The sequence below is a fragment of the Rhinoderma darwinii genome, chromosome 3 (assembly GCF_050947455.1).
Source record: "Rhinoderma darwinii isolate aRhiDar2 chromosome 3, aRhiDar2.hap1, whole genome shotgun sequence".
Lineage (NCBI taxonomy): Eukaryota > Metazoa > Chordata > Amphibia > Anura > Rhinodermatidae > Rhinoderma > Rhinoderma darwinii.
Genome location: NC_134689.1, coordinates 53,266,031 through 53,282,851, shown reverse-complemented (window position 1 = coordinate 53,282,851; position 16,821 = coordinate 53,266,031). Strand labels below are relative to the sequence as shown.

Below are 16,821 nucleotides of genomic sequence, written 5' to 3'. Positions count from 1 at the left end.
TGGAGTCTCATAAATTGCGGAGGGAGGCGAGGGGGAAACCGACTTTGCTATTGATACATAGGGTATGGTGGGAGTGTAAAACTATTGGGCGTTACAGGGTGTTCCAATTACATGCCTATATGGGACAACCCATACCTATGGGAATTCAATATCTTGGGCGGTTTTCAGGAGTGGGAACAAACAGGGGTCAGATACGTATACCAGCTATATGAGGGAGGAAGTCTCAAACTGTTCTCACAATTGCAGAAGGAGTTTGGACTCCGACATCGGATGTTCTACCAATACCTCCAATTACGTCATGCTGCACAAGCCCAAGGTAGATCGGCGGAATTGAGCTGCTCCACTATGGGGGTGGTGGAACAGGTATTAGGGGCAAAGGACACAAAAGGGATTATCTCTGTGCTATATGGTACGTTGCTTTCCAAATTCCTTGGAGACCTGCTGGCGGGGATCAAACGTAAATGGGAAGGAGACGTGGGGGTTTTAACAGATGACGAGTGGGAGAAGATACTTGAATCGTCAAAAGTACTCTCCATTAGTGTAGCACATAGGAGGTCGCAACTTTTTTTTCCTACATAGGGTGTATAGGACGCCTAAGGTGTTATGGCAAATGCGGCTTAGACCAATGATGGAGTGTCCCAGATGTTCGTTTGATGGGGCAGACGAAGCATATGTTCTGGAGCTGTCCAATGCTAAATGAATATTGGAGGGAGGTTAGAGGCATGGTAACGAGGGTGTATGGGAGGGATTTTCCGTTGGACCCTAAGATCTTTCTCTTGGGCTGTATGGGGGAGGAGGGAGGAGATGGGGCTGAATTACTGTCTATTCAAAAGGTTTTGTACCATGCAAGTTAAATGATAGCAAAATATTGGCTGCAAGCGGATCCCCCGGAGGTGTCTGAACTGGTAGGATATGTTAACCACACGGTATCGTTGGAACATCGGATATATTTGAAACGTGGGGCAATGCACAAGTATGATAAACAATGGGGTAAATGGGTACACAGTTATGGAGCGGCAGGGCAGTAGGGGACTTCTTAAGGCGATTTGGCCAGTGGATTTTCTCTATTTCCTTTCTGTTTTTTGTTTCTTTTTTGCTCTGCCAGTATAATGCAATGGGTAGACTGGTTGGAAGAGCCAGGGAAAGATGGAAGTACTGCAGGGGGGGGGGGGGAGTTAAGTTGGAGGGGAAGGGACGGGGGTTCACTTTAAATGTAATGGATAATCTGTAACAAACATGAAAATTTATTCTTCTCTGGTTTGCATGAGATGTACAATATATGCTGTTCATTCAATAAAAACTTGTTTGATTTAAAAAAATAAATAAAAAAAAGCAATATAATAATGATGAAAAAAAAATTCATGACACCTTCCCTTTAAATTGCTGTAATTAAACTGGGGTACTTTGCAAGATGTTATCAAAATTATTTGAAGAATAGGTCATGAGATCTGTTTATGAAAACTAATTTTCTGTTTTATGGATTTCAGTTCACCATGAATTATGAAAATCCTCCACCATACGCAGGGGTTAATCCACCTGGACCTTACCCACCATATGGACCGCCACAAGGTAGCCCAGCTCAGTATCCTGGTTATCCACCCGGTCCTGCAGGATATCAGCCAGAGCAGCCAGGTTATTTTCCACCTGGTCCTGCAGGATATCAGCCCGGTCAGCCAGACTATTATCCACCCGGTCCTGCAGGATATCAGCCAGGGCAGCCAGGCTATCAAGGGTATCCTCAGCCTGGTTGGCAAAGCGGTCAACCTTCAGCACCAATGTATATGGAGGCACCTAAAAACACAGGTATGTTAGTGATGAATTACCCTAACGCACAAATGATTTCTCTGTTAATTTGCAAACCATATACTGACTCATAGTCCTATTGTAGACCTTCAGTGCGTTTAAACTTAAGGGGAACCTGTCACCAGCATTTCACCTATTAAACCAGCACTACCTGGTGGTAGTGGGTGAAAAATAATTTCTATATAACCTATAATTGTCTTCTTAGTCGGCTCTGTAGCTTTAGTATTCAGTATTTTAGTGTTCCCACATCGTATGCTAATGAGCATAAAAGAGTCATATCATCGTTTGAAAAGAGTCAAATCTTCGTTTGAAAAGAGTCATATCTTCGTTCCTCAAGTCTTTCCGAGTTTACCCCGCCTCCTTACTTTTGATTGACAGCTCCACACCTTCCCCCAGCACACAAAATCCCACACTTGTGCACTGATGTCCTCTTCTGGGGTGTGCGCACAAAGGGACACCGGATTATTACGATAAAAGGCGCAAAATGTTTGCAGACCGTTATTTACAGTTGGAGGAAGAGCTTAGGAAAGGGGATAACGGCACTGAACTTTTTATAGCAGCGGCCAATGAGTTATATGTAAAGTTCAATAGGTGAAATGCTGGTGACAGGTTCCCTTTAAGAAGTTAAAAATTCTATTCTGATTCATTTCTTATTAAATCTTTATAGTGGCCAGGGTTAAAGGATAACATTCTGGCCACCACTAGTGGGTGCTTACTGCATGCTATTAAACTAAATAATACAGCGGTATAAAGTAGGCTCCTAAGCGCAATCTACTGGTGGGATGTGGTCACCAGAGCTGAATTTTTACCTAGTTCAGGTACGGGGTATTTTGGGCTGTCAGGACCAGACACACAGTTGAACTGTTTTTAGTGCTTGATAGTCTAATGGCTACAACTTTTATATATATATATATATATATATATATATATATATATATATATATATATTTTGGTACGCGTGATCAATAGGTCCTTTTTTTCTTATTGTAAAACTAAATCTTCAGGTTCTATCTCTTTTCGTTTGTAACCAATTTCTTGTACATTTGTACGTACATCCTTTCTTCAGTCAAGCTATTTATTGATGTCTCCCCTAAATTGAAATTCATATGCAACCCACAATCTTCTTTTTTTTTTTTTTTCCCCCCACTCTTTTTTTTCTCTTTCTCTCTCTTTTTCTCTCTCACTCACTCACTCTCTCTCTCTTTTTCCCTCTCTCTCTCTTTCCTCTTTTTCTCTCTCTCTCTCTTTTTCCCTCTTTCTTTCTCTCTCTTTCCGCCTCCTCCACCCTAGGCCTTTAACATGTAACCTATTCCATTCCGCTACACAAGAAGATAATCATTCACTTAATTTTGTCTTTACCCTACTCTTCTCAGTTTCCAACTTTTAACAATCTTCACTGGTTCTCTGACCACAACCTTCTTTCCTTTTACTAAGAAAGATGTTTTGCCTTCTGAGAACACACCTACTTGTCTCATAGAAATCTATGTGCTATTAACTATGCTATGCTAACTTACTGAAAATCTACAGTCTTCCTCAATCTCTTCCCTCTGTTGTCCTAAACTAGTTTTCTGATCATTACCGTAAAACACTTGAAAGTGCACTGGATGATGCAGTGCCCACTACACTCTGAACCTCCTAACACCTATGGTGACAACCTTGGCACATGACTAAAACTCAGTTTCTTCAGGGGTTTTCTGAGAAAATCCCTTATCTGCAGATTTCTTTCTCCTATAAATTCATGCTTGCGGCATACAACTATGCACCATGCCAAACAAACAAACAAACAAACAAACCTATTTCACAGGTTTGAACCTTAGTTCTATACTAGCTAACAATTCAAATGTCTGATACTTTTCACTCCCTCTTTAGCCCTAAAGTGCAGACTCCTATCACAAGGCTGAAAAGTTGGCCACTTATTTCAACGTTAAAATTTTCAATATCCGTCATGGAATTATCCCATAGTCCCCAAGTAGCAATGATCTCCTTCCCTCCCACTCAGTCTTGTTCACTGTCCGTATTTGACCCAATAACAGAAGAAGTCTCCAAACTCATCTCTTCTTCTCACTCTATTACCTGGCTTAGCAATCCCATTCCCGGACACCTCGTACAGTCTCTTTCCCCAAATCTGAAGTAGCCCAACAACTCAACTTGTAAAAAAAATTATTAGGAACACATAAAAAGCAATTATTATATTTACGTTTCCTGGGTCCAGCGCTGGAGCCACAATGTCAGTGAGTTACACTGTTTCCGTAACGTCGGGAGTTTTATAGGGGACGTTCGCATCAAAAGTACCTAGGGCAGCATCAACTCCAAGTAAGGCCCTGCTTTCACCTACACTCCCCCCCCCCCTGGCCCCCCACTTAACCTCTACCTCCTTCTATGCCTCTCTCCCCCTCCTCCCACAGATCCTCTGCCACCATCTGTGCACCCACCGCAAATAAAGATCAAAATCCTCTTCAGTGTCCCCTGTTCCCCATAGTACCCCTGACACTTTATTTGCTACCGGACACCTTTTGTATTCCCTGTCCGACACCCTCCTAGAGCCTCAGGCACATTCTGACCCCTCAAAGAGCCGCTTCCTCCGACTACTGCCCCCCTACCTAAAACAGTGGCCCGTCTCCTGCTATCTGCCCTGTCCCTGCTCTCTCGCAGAGCCATGTCACCTTCTGAACCCTGCTTGGTTCTTCGTTCAACATCTGTGATTGCTGTCCAAATTGCCGAGAAATCGGCCAAAGCTGCAGTACACGGTTCAATGGTTGTGAGTAGGGATGCACGATGCATCGGAACTTCGATACTGTGCATCCCCAAACGGTTTGATATAGTTTCATGTATTTCGATACTAAGCTGCGCGGCCGCACAGCTCAGTATAATAACACATGAATGTATGAGAGCGGGGCTGCGGCTGTGTGATACAGTCATTGCCTCTCCTCCTGAGTCCTGACATGTGCGAGCCGTCAGGATGATGCGATGCGGCCAGCGCTGCACTAATGAGCGGCGTCACTGAAGACAGACAGTGGCAGGCGCGCTTCAAAACACCCCCATGTTCTGTCTTCAGTGACTGAACCGCCGCTCATTAGTGCAGCGCCGGCCACATCCCCTCATGCTGACCGATTGCGCACTTATGTCATGAGCGGGGCAATGGTTGTATTACACAGCCGCAACACCGCTCTGTAACGTCGGAGATGAAAGGAACCTCTCGTCTCCGCCGCTATTCCCCTGAATGCTGCGATCAAAGCTGACTGCTGCATTCAGGAGAAAATGAGAAGGGGGGATGCCCCTGGATCGTGTCACAGGGAATTCCTGTGATGCGATCGAGGGCCGTACCATATATGGGCAGGCAGCCCAGGGTCTATTGAAGGACCCCAGGGCTGTCTTACCATATTTCCTGTTGTTAGGGCATACTTCGGTATGTCCTAACTGCCCGCCTGTGTACTATACGTACACAGGCTAATGTATTGGCATATATATGATATATGGCAGTACATTAAAGTTTAAACATAAAGTAAAAACAAAGTAGTATTAAATTAAAAAAAATACACATACACTTTTTTTTTTACAATAGACATTAAAATAAGTCTCGTTACATAAAATATACACATATTCGGTATTGGTGCGGTCGTAATAACCTGTATAACAATTTTTTTGCGTCATTTATGATGTGTACGCTGTAAAAAAATAAAATTAAAACTTTTCACTTATTGTGAGGCACGAGGTGTGATGAATTTTACCTCCATGTGCCTCACATTAATAGTAATTAACCTCATCATGTACCTCACACATTAACTCATTATGACTAAGAAACATAATGGGGTTAATTACTATTAATGTGAGGCACATGAAGGTTAAATTAATCATCACACCACGCACCTCACATCAGAAAACGGAAGAACTTTTTTTTATTATTATTACTGTTGGCAAAGTATCGTTTTGGTATCGAAATCGCAATACTACACGAAGTATCGGTATCGAAGTCCAAATTCTGGTATTGTGACATCCCTAGTTGTGAGGACATCGTAGCAAGTCAAAAATAGCAGAGAAAAAGACAGAAACCAAATGCAAAGAAGCTGAGGGATCAGACAAAGCTCCCTATACTCTGAAAGCAAGATAAAATGGTGACTGGGAGATCATTTGACCTTCCTGTGGGTTTTTTTTAGTCGGTTGGGACCAAAAAAATTGACAAATGAAATTCATCCGTTTTTAAAACGAACCATGAAAAACTGGTCACAATCGGCCGTTAAAGCCGGAAACATGCCCTGGAATAGAAACTGAATGGGTGCCAAACGGCTGACAAAATCGGACCAAAAGGACTTTGTCGTGTGAATAGAGCCTTAGACTTTTTCATCTTCTGATGTGATATTACTTTTGGAGGGTGTGTGAACTTTGGGGTGTGTGGCAAAGAAAAGGTTTGGACCACTAGTGCAATGTATGGCTTGAGCTGGGTTCATCATTAAAATTAGAACTACATCAGTGAATGTAGCAGTTGTGTGGGCAAAGCGGCCTTTTCGCATTGCTTGTATGTCAGAATATATAGGTATAAGGTAGCACCACTTCTATTTATAATTTTGGGTGCTATGCGAACTTGACCTTGACCCTGTCACTAGTTTATTAATGGCATAGCTCCTAACTAATAGGCGCTGTGATGCTGATAACTACAGTGTCAGTTTTTTCAAAACATTTATTATTTGCAAAGTTATGAGCATTTTTCTAAATATTCTAATTTGGCTATACTTGCCAAATAAGAGGTTACTCTTTCTTTTCACTCTCAGCGGTGTAATGTTTTCTGTATGACGCTGTCCAAAACAGCATACAGCTTCTCCCTCTTCCCTGCCCAGCCACAAGTGTGATTATATAGTATACAGCTTCCATTCCCGATATGTGTTTTCAACAGGTGATACCTCCGGTTGTTTCACAGCTAGATCCTGGTGCCATATAAAAGATTAGAATCTCATCTTTCATATGCCACCAAAATCACTACTCTAGGTGGTCCACATCCCGAGATATTGCTATTTGAAGTGATTCCCCTTCCCTCCAGCCTCAGTCTCTCACAGTGAACCTCCCGCTGAGCTAGTACTGTGTGTGAAGCAGCTTCATGCTGATGGGATAGAGTCAGAGGCTGTGAGGTATTTCCATTTCTGGAGAATCACTGGAGTTACGTAGGTTGAAAAAAGACACAGGTCCATCAAGTTCAAAATTTCTCAGAAAATTAAACGTTGTTCATTGCTTGATTTATTTATAACCCTCGATGCCATTCGTCAATAAATAATCATCTAGCCTTTTTTTAAATGCTGACATAGTACCTGCCATCGCTACCACTTGGGGTAAAGGGATTCCATAGCTTGACCGCTCTAACTGTAAAGAACCTTTTCCTATATTGATGTTTGAAACGTCTTTCTTCCACACGCAATGGGTGTCCCCTTGTCATTTGTAGAGTCCTTGGAAGTAACAGATCATGTCCTAGTTCTCTGAATTGACCACACATATACATATACTTATACATATTAATAAGATTACCTCTAAGACATCTTTTTTCCAAGCTGAACAAGCCCAATGTTTCTAGCCTTTTATTGTAAGTAACACCTCCCATCCCATTTAATAATCTAGTAGCCTGCCTTTGAACCCTCTCCAGTTCTCCTTTTATCCTTTTTACAATGTGGAGCCCAAAACTGAATTCCATATTCAAGATGTGGCCTCACAAGGGATTTATAGAGGGGTAATATTACATTTGAATCACAGGTTTTTATCTCTCTTTTTATTCACCCTAAAATCATATTTTGGCAGCTGCTGTTTGACATTGAGTGCCACTGCTTAGCTTATTTGTTACCAGAATACCCAGGTCCTTCTCTTGCTCCGTTATGCCCAGTTTTATTCCATTTAATGTATATGAATTAATGCTATTATTGCATCCGATGTGCATAACTTATTTAACTGCATACCTTACATAACTGCATTTATTAACATTAAATTTCATCTGCCATGTTTTTGTCTATGCTGCCAGCTTATTTAATTCTTTCTGTAATATTTTATAGTCCAGTTGAGTTTTAAGTATCTCACAAAGTTTTGTATCGTCAGCAAAAACTGACACCTTGCTATCAATCCAATCCAGAAGGCCTCACACCGATCCTTGTGGTACCCCGCTACTGACTTCAGCCCATTTTGAAGAAGTTCCATTTATGATGACTCTGTTTTCTGTCCATTAACCAATTCTTTACCCACTTGCATATATGGTCCCCCAGTCCCTGGGTGTGTCTGTAGCTTCAGAACAAGACTGTTGCGTGGAACAGTATCAAATGCTTTTGCAAAATCCAAATAAATCACATCAGCTGCATGACCAACATCCAGATTTGCACTTACCTCCTCATAGAAACCGAGCATGTTGGTTAGGCACGACCTGTTTTTCATGAATCTATGCTGGTTATTAAACTTTTCCCCGCTATATACTTTTGCAGTTCATCTCTTAGGGTATGTGCACACGACCTCTTTTCAGACGTAATGGAGGCGTTTTACGCCTCGAATTACGCCTGAAAAGACGGCTCCAATACGTCGGCAAACATCTGCCCATTGCTTGCAATGGGTCTTACGATGTTCTGTGCAGACGAGCTGTCATTTTATGCGTCACTGTCAAAATACGGCGCGTAAAATGACGGCTTATCAAAAGAAGTGCAGGACACTTCTTGGGACGTTTTTGGAGCTGTTTTCTCATAGGCTATTGAAAACAGCTCCAAAAACGTCTGAAAATCAGGAGCTGTTTTCCCTTGAAAACAGCTCTGTATTTTCAGATGTATTTTGCTAAGCGTGTAAACATACCCCTAGAATACTTTCAAATATTTTGTATACCAGAGATGTAAAATTTACTGGATGGTAATTACTCGGTTCCACCTTTTTTTACCCTTCTTAAATATTGGTACAACATCAGCCATCTTCCAATCCTGTGGCACTGATCCTGTTACAAGAGAGTCTAAGATGAGATGCAATGGTGTGTCCAATACTGAGCACTATTCCCTGTCGTGGAAATCAATGGCTCAAAATATATTAGACTGAAATTTATACGAGTCCAAACAGACTCTCAGGCCAGGCCCCATTATTCAGTATCCCAATTAGGATATTTCACCGATATATATCGAGAGAGGAGAAGAAAACACACAGACGCTGCTGATATGCTCAAAATACTCCTCTGAAGGATTTATTTCCAAGCTCAAACTGTAATACTGAAATTCAGAAGGAGTGTAGGCTTGAGGTTAACCAATCAGAGACAATGTGACAATATTTGTTATTCAGTAAAAAGCATACAATAAAATACATCCCAGATACATCATTATAATTCTTCACACATTAGGTTTGCAGGTGGCCTTATCTCTCTTGGACAGAATATTCTCGTGGAGATGGGGGAGACCTTCACTCACGCATACTGGCCACCCTCCCTTCTCACTCCCTGTTCTTTCTCTACAAACTTCGCATGGGAACCAAGGTCAAAGATAAAACATACGAAATCAACATTACTTGTATTAAAGGAACAATGACTTTCCTATTCACTACAAAAGAACCAAGATGGGAACTCCAGACAAGATGGCTGCTGCACAAAACTAAATCATTTAAACATTATTATAATCACTTTCACATAATACATATCTTAGTAATTCGGCATCCTGCTTGATAATTCACAATGTAATTTCATACAGAGAATATAAGCAAATAAACCATCCTTCACATCCCTTAATACCTGTGGATGAATTCCGTTAGGGCCAGGGGATTTATCACTATTTAATTTGCTCAGGCATAGCTTTACTTCTTTCTGTGATAAGCAGGTAATATTGGGTGGGGAACCTTTATTACTGTCCCCCTTAATATCTGGCACTGGCAGCTCATCATTAAACACTGTGCAAAAGTACATGTTTAACCCCTTCCCGACATTTGACGTATCCATACGCCAAAGTCGGGTAGGGGAAGTATGGAATGGGCTCACAGAGTGAACCCGCTCCATATGATGCCGGTGTCGGCTGTATGTTACAGCCGAAACTTCAGAGTAACGAGCGGCATCGCGCTCGAGCGCGATCCTGCTCGTTTAACTCGTTAAATGCTGCGGTCAATATCGACCGCAGAATTTAGATCGTTAAAATTAGGTGGAGCGACCCCCTCTAACAGCTCATCGTGCCCCCCGCCACGCAATCGCAGGGGGGGGGCGATGGTTTCTATGGCTAAAATAAACATAATTGGTATCGCCGCGTCCGTAAAAGTCTGAACTATTACAATATATCATTATTTAACCCGTACGGTGAACGCCGTAAAAAAAAAGAAATAAATTGTAAACGACAGAATCTCTCTTTTTTGGTCACCTAATCTCCCACAAAAAATGAAATAAAAAGTGATTAAAACGTTGCATGTACACCAAAATGGTGTTATTAAAAACTACAGCTTATCCCGCAAAAAGTAAGCCCTCATACCACTTAATCGACGGAAAAATAAAAAAGTTATGGCTCTCGGAATTTGGCGACACAAAATAAATTTTCTTTTTTACACTTAGGTTTTTACTTGTAAGAGTAGTAAAATATAGAAAAACTATATATATGTGGTATCGCCGTAATCTTATTGACCCACAGAATAAAGTTAACATGTTGTTTTAATTAAACAGTGAATTCCGTAAAAACGTCGCGCAAAAAAACATGGCGGAATCGCTGTTTTTACAGCCCTCTTTTTGTCCTCTACAATTATTGTCCCGTGCACATCTTTAACCCCTTCGCGCTCAGTGATGTTCTATTCCGTCATGGTAACCATCCCGTTCGCGCTCTATGACGGAATAGTACGTCACGGGAGGAACGGCCATTTCGCCCGTCTTCCCGACACATGCAGGAGCTGTGACAGCTGCTGTCTTGTACAGCGGTTGCCACAGTTCCCATAGCGGGGACCGATCGCTGTGTCACCGCTGATTAAGCCACTTAAAAGCCGTATTCAATAGCGATCGCTGCTTTTTAAGGGTTAAACCACCATCGACGGCCCGCTACATGATAGCGGGCAGCGATGGTTGCTATGGCAACCGGACGCCTAACAATGGCGTCCGGCTATGCCATCTACGGAAGCCTAGTGGGTCCTGACTAAGTCAGGACCCACTATGCTTGCTATCCGTGCTTAGCTGTAGTGGAGTGTATTAGAATTGCGATGAGGGCCTCCTGCTCTCATGTCCCCTAGTGGAACAAAGTAATAAAGTAAAAAAAAGTTGTGTAAAAATAAGAAAATAAAAGTTTTCCAAGTAAAAATCCCCCTTTTTCCCTTTATCAGTCCCTTATTATTTATAAAAATAAATAAATAAACTATGCATAATTTCGTATCGCCGCGTCCGTAACGGCCTGAACTACAAAATTATTTTGTTATTTATCCCACGCGGTGAACACCATAAAAGAAAATAATGATAAACCGTACCAGAATCACAATTGTTTGGTCACTTCACCTCCCAAAAAATTGAATAAAAAGAGATCAAAAAGTCGCATGTACCTAAAAATGGTGCTGATCGAAACTACAGTTCGTTACGCAAAAAATAAGTCATCGCACGGCTTTCTTGATGGAAAACCAAAAAAGTTATGTCCCTTAGAATATGGCAACACAAAAAGTAAATAATTTTTTACAGAAAGTATTTTATTGTGCAAACACCATAAGACATAAAAAAAAAGCTATAAACATGTGGTAACGCCGTAATCGTATCGCAGAATAAAGTGAATGTCATTTATAGCGCACGGTGAACACTGTAAAAAAAAAACAATTGTAGAATTGCTGTTTTTTAGCCACCACGCCTCTTAAAAATAGAATAAAAACTGATCAAAAAGTCGCATGCACCCCATGAAAACTACAATGAATTCCTCAAGGGGTCTAGTTTCCAAAATAGGGTCACTTTTGGGGGGTTTCCACTGTTTTGGCACCACAAGACCTCTTCAAACCGGACTTGGTGCCTAGTAAAAAGGAGGGCTCAAAATCCACTAGGTGGTCATTGCTTCGGAGGCCGGTGCTTCAGTCCGTTACCACACTAGGGCCACATGTGGAATATTTCTCAAAACTGCAGAATCTGGACAATACATATTTAGTAGTGTTTCTCTGGTAAAACCTTCTGTGTTATAGAAAAAAAATTGAATAAAATTGAAATTCAGCAAGAAAAATTAAATTTGCAAATATCACCTCCACTTTGCTTTAATTCCTGTGAAATGCATAAAGGGTTAAAAAAAACGTTCTAAATGCCGTTTTGAATACTTTGAGGGTTCTAGTTTTTAAAATGGGGTGTTTTATGGGGGTTTCTAATACATAGGCCCCTCAAAGCCACTTCAGAACTGAACAGGTACCTTAAAAAAAAGGCTTGTGATATTTTCTTAAAAATATGATAAATTGCTGTTTATGTTCTAAGCCTTGTAACGTCCAATAAAAATAAAATAAAAATGTTCAAAAAACGATGCCAATCTAAAGTAGACTTATGGGAAATATGAACTTTGTTTGGTATAACCATCTGTTTTACAAGCAAATGGATGCTTTTAAATTCGGAAAAATGCTATTTTTTCTAAATTTTCTCTAAATGTAGCAATTTTACACAAATAAACACTGAATATATTGACCAAATTTTACCACTATCATAGAGCCCAATGTCTCGCGAGAAAACAGTCTCAGAATCGCTTGGATAGGTTTAAGCATTCCAAAGTTATTACCACATAAATTGAAATATGTCAGATTTGAAATATGGGCTCTGAGCCTTAAAGGGAATGTGTTGCTAGAAAATGTTTTTTTTTTTTTTTAGTTAAATAGTTAGTGTATAAATCATTAAACATTGTTCTAATTTTTTAAATTGTTTCACGAGTCAGGAAATATTATAAATTAGATTCTAATTTATAACATTTCTCAGTGCTGGTTACTAGATGGAGCAATTCCAAAAATTGCAGCATTAGCATGTGGTAAAGAAACCACATTGCTTTATGCTGCAAAATTTGAGGACACACACTCACTCTAGTGAGCTCACAGAATCCCCCCTCCCTTATCCTGGCTAGTGCCAGGAGAAAGGAGGGGATTGAACGTTCAAACCTCCTACATTGTGTGTCGCCATTTTTTGAGCGTACACACAGTGTAGTAGGTTTACATACAGTGGTAATCACACACTAAAACACGTACATACACAGAAATAACTTACCCGCTCCTGCTGTCTCCGGTCCGTCCGCTCCGTCTGCTCCCTTCGCTCCAAGTGCTTGCATTAGAACACAAGTCCGGAAGCCGCGACTGGAAGTAGTAATCTTACTGTCCGGCCGCGGCTTCCGGTCCACAAGAAAATTGCGCCGGACGCCGCTCGGCCGAAGACCTTCAATTTGACTGTGTGGCAGCGGCGCATGCGCCGTTCTCACACAGACGGCGTACAGCATAGTGAATGGAACGGGTCCCGTTCGCATTCACTATGGGGATGTATGTGCCGTATTCCATATCTGTATGTGTCGTTAATCGACACATACAGAGATGGAAACAAAAATGGCAGCCCCCATAGACAAGAAAAAGTTCAAAAATAAAAAAAAGTAAAACACAAACACACAAATAAATAAAACATTTTTTAATAAAACACTACAAGCAAATTGATCTAAAAAATTTTTTTTTCGCGACACCCTTCCTTTAAGGCCCAAACTAGGCTGCGTCCTTAAGGGGTTAAGGAGGGACAATATTATCAGAGTTTTTTTCTTTTTTGCATTTAATATTTTTATAAAAAATGTTGGGATCCATTTTAATGTCGTTAGTGATTTTGTTTTTCTGTAGGTAACTTTGCGAACTTCATTTTAATTTTTTACATTTGGGTCTGGGACGCTTTTGCTGAGCCCTCAGCCTTCAATGTTATAAATGCTTTTTGGTTTTGTCATCCTATATTCAGTAATTCCCTATTCATCCTTTATTGGTCTCCTATATATTCCTAGACATTTTGTTACCAGTGGGTAAAAACTTACTACACGATTAATGTAATAGATCTATAAAAAGTCCCCATTTATCTTCAGTATCCCTACTTACCATTACATGATCCCAGTCAACACGTCTAAGTGCTTCCCTCAGTCAATTTAAATTTGCTTTCCTAAAATTCTAGGTTGTTGTTACTCCCCTTCGTATTGTTTTATTGAAAATTATATTAAAACTTTTACCATATTGTGGTCACTATTGCCCAAGTGCTCCCGGTCCTCCACATCTGATATTGTGTCTGGTCTATTAGATAAGACCAGATCCAGCACATTATCCCCTCTGGTTGGTTTATTGACCAACTGAGTGAAATAATTGTCTTTAAGGCCGGATTCACATGAGCGTGTGCGTTTTGTGCGCGAAAAAAAACGCTGCGTTTTGCACGCGCAAAAGGTCCGCAAAAGCTCCGTGTGTCATCAACATATAATGCGTGGCTGCGTGATTTTTGCGCAGCCGCCATCATTATGACACTGTTTTTATGCTTGTAAACAGAAAAGCACGTGGTGCTTTTCTGTTTTCATTCATAGTTTTGACTACTGTAGCGCGCATCACGTGCGGCACATGGAAGTGCATCAGTGTGTCGTGCGTGGTTTTCACACACCCATTGACTTCAATGGGTGCGTGCACCGCGAAACACGGCCAAATATAGGACATCTCGGTCGTACGCTGCGTGAAAATCACGGACTGTCTGAATGGCCCCATTGAATAAGATAGGTCCGTGCGACGCACGTGAAAAACAACCTTGTAGCACGGATGTATTATACGTTTGTCTGAATAAGCCCTTAATTGTGTAAAAAAACTTACAGCTTTTAGCACATCCAGCAGCCTCTATGTCCCAATTAATGTCAGGATCGTTAAAATCCCCTGTTGTTTTTGCTGACTTTAGTGGAATTAGGCCATGAAAATGAATATCTACATTTTCTTTTCTAATAAAATTTAGTTTTAGCTCAGATTCTTCAATTTTCACAAGGAATAAAGGAGAAACAGCACCCCAACATTTGAAAAGCAATTTCTCCCGATTACGGTAATACCCTCCAAGTGGTCATAAACTTCTGTTTGGACACACGGCAGGGCTCAAAAGGGAAGGAGCGCCATTAGGAGCTTAAATTTAGCTGGAATAGCTTTCAGGTGCAATGTCACATTTGCAAAGTGCCTACGGGCCCAAAACAGTAGGTACTCCCCAAAAGGACCCCATTTGGGAAACTACACCCCTTAAGGAGACTGTCACCACATTATAAGTGCCCTATCTTCTAGATAAGGAGATGGGCGCTATAATGTAGATGACAGCAGTGTTTTTTATTTAGAAAAACGATCTATTTTTACCACTTTATGAGCGATTTTTAGCTTTATGCTAATTAGTTTCTTAATGCCCAAGTTAATTAGCATAAAGCTGAAAATCGCTCATAAAGTGGTAAAAATAGATCGTTTTTCTAAGTAAAAAGCACTGCTGTAATCTACATTATAGCGCCCATCTCCTTATGTAGGAGATAGGGCAATTATAATGTGGTGACAGAGCCTCTTTAAGGAATTTGAGGGGTATAGTGAGCATTTAGACCACACTGGTCTTTTGCAGAATTTATTGGAATTAGGCCGTAAAAATGAATATCAAAATTTTTTCCACTAAAACGTTGAATTTTTTTCCCAAGGGATAAAGGAGAAAAAGCACCCCAATATTTGTAAAGCAATTTCTCCAGAGTACAGAAATACCCCACATGTGGTCATAAATTACTGTTTGGACAAACGTCAGGGAACAGAAAGGCAGGAGCGCTATTTGGCATGTAGATTTAGCTGGATTAGTTTTTGGGTGCCATGTCGCATTTGAAAAACCCTAAGGTACCAGAGTACAGTGGAAGTCCTCACGAAGTGACCCCATTTTGGAAACTACATCCCTCAAGGCATTTATTATTTGCCTGGACATATGACAGGGCTCAGAATTCAAGAGCAACATCCGCATTTGAGGTCTATTTTTGGTGATTTTCACAGCATTGACCCACAATTGCAGGGCTCTGAGGTCAAATAGTAAAACAAACCCCCAAGTAGTGACCCCTATTTTGGAAACTACACCCTTAAGATGTTTTAAGGGGTGTAGTGAGCATTTTGCCCCTACAGGTGTTTTTTTTTATTTGGTAAACTGCTAAGCTGGTTCTCCCAAGTATGGTGATGTCATATATGTGGACATAAACTGCTGTTTGGGCACACTATAGAGCTCAGAATGGAGGGAGCACCATTTGGCTTTTGCAGCGCAGATTATGCTTGGCAGTTGTTCTGTTTGAAATTTTACTGATATTTCAGTTTATAATGTGGGGGTATATGTAATCTGTGCAGAGTACATCAGGACATAATAATATAATATTTCAGAGATATGTGTCCGGTGTCGCGCTTCTAAATGGTGCCCGATCTAACCGCTTTTGGACACTGCACATTTTGTCTCACAATATTCTGAGAGCCATAGCTTTATTATTTTTCAGTCAAAAAAAGCTGTGTCAGGGCTTGTTTATTGCGGGACGTGTTGTTTTTATTGGTACTATTTTGGGGTACATGGGACTTAATGATCACTTTTTATTACATGTTTTGGGAGGGGTGGTGATAAAAAAATTATGGCATTGTTCTTTAGTTTCTTTTTTTGCGGTGTTCACTTTGTGGGAAAAATAACATTATAGTTGTATAAATTGGGTCATTACGGATGCAGCGATACTAAATACGTGTACTTCTTATTACGTTTTCATTTTTTTCCCTATAATAAAATAATAGTGTTTGTTTTCATTAACTTGAAACTTTTCTTTTTACACTTTTATTCAACTTTTTTTTTTTTTTGTCCCACTAGTGGACTTGAGGGCCTGCACCTCTGATCTTTACTCTAATGCATTGCACTACTCACGTAGTGCAAGGCATTAGAGCGGTCAGTCATTACCTGGCAGCAATCCTATTAGGCCCCATCTGTGGATGGGGCCTAATAGGCCTAAGTACGTGGCAGACCAGGAGGTCATAGTTAGGCCTCCGGTTGCCATAGCAATGATCGGCATCCTCACAATCACATTGTGGCGATACTGATCCCTACAAACCACTAAG

The 16,821-nt window shown here is 40.8% G+C and overlaps 1 protein-coding gene across 1 annotated transcript in view; it reads left to right on the top strand.

Moving 5' to 3' along the window:
* CYSTM1 (cysteine rich transmembrane module containing 1) overlaps window positions 1-16,821 on the top strand; it is a 117,254-nt gene that overhangs the window by 37,497 nt on the left and 62,936 nt on the right. Inside the window, exon 2 of the mRNA XM_075859962.1 lies at window positions 1,488-1,803. Coding sequence (XP_075716077.1) covers window positions 1,494-1,803 — 310 coding nt within the window. The 5' untranslated portion in view covers window positions 1,488-1,493. The remainder of the gene's footprint in view (window positions 1-1,487; window positions 1,804-16,821) is intronic.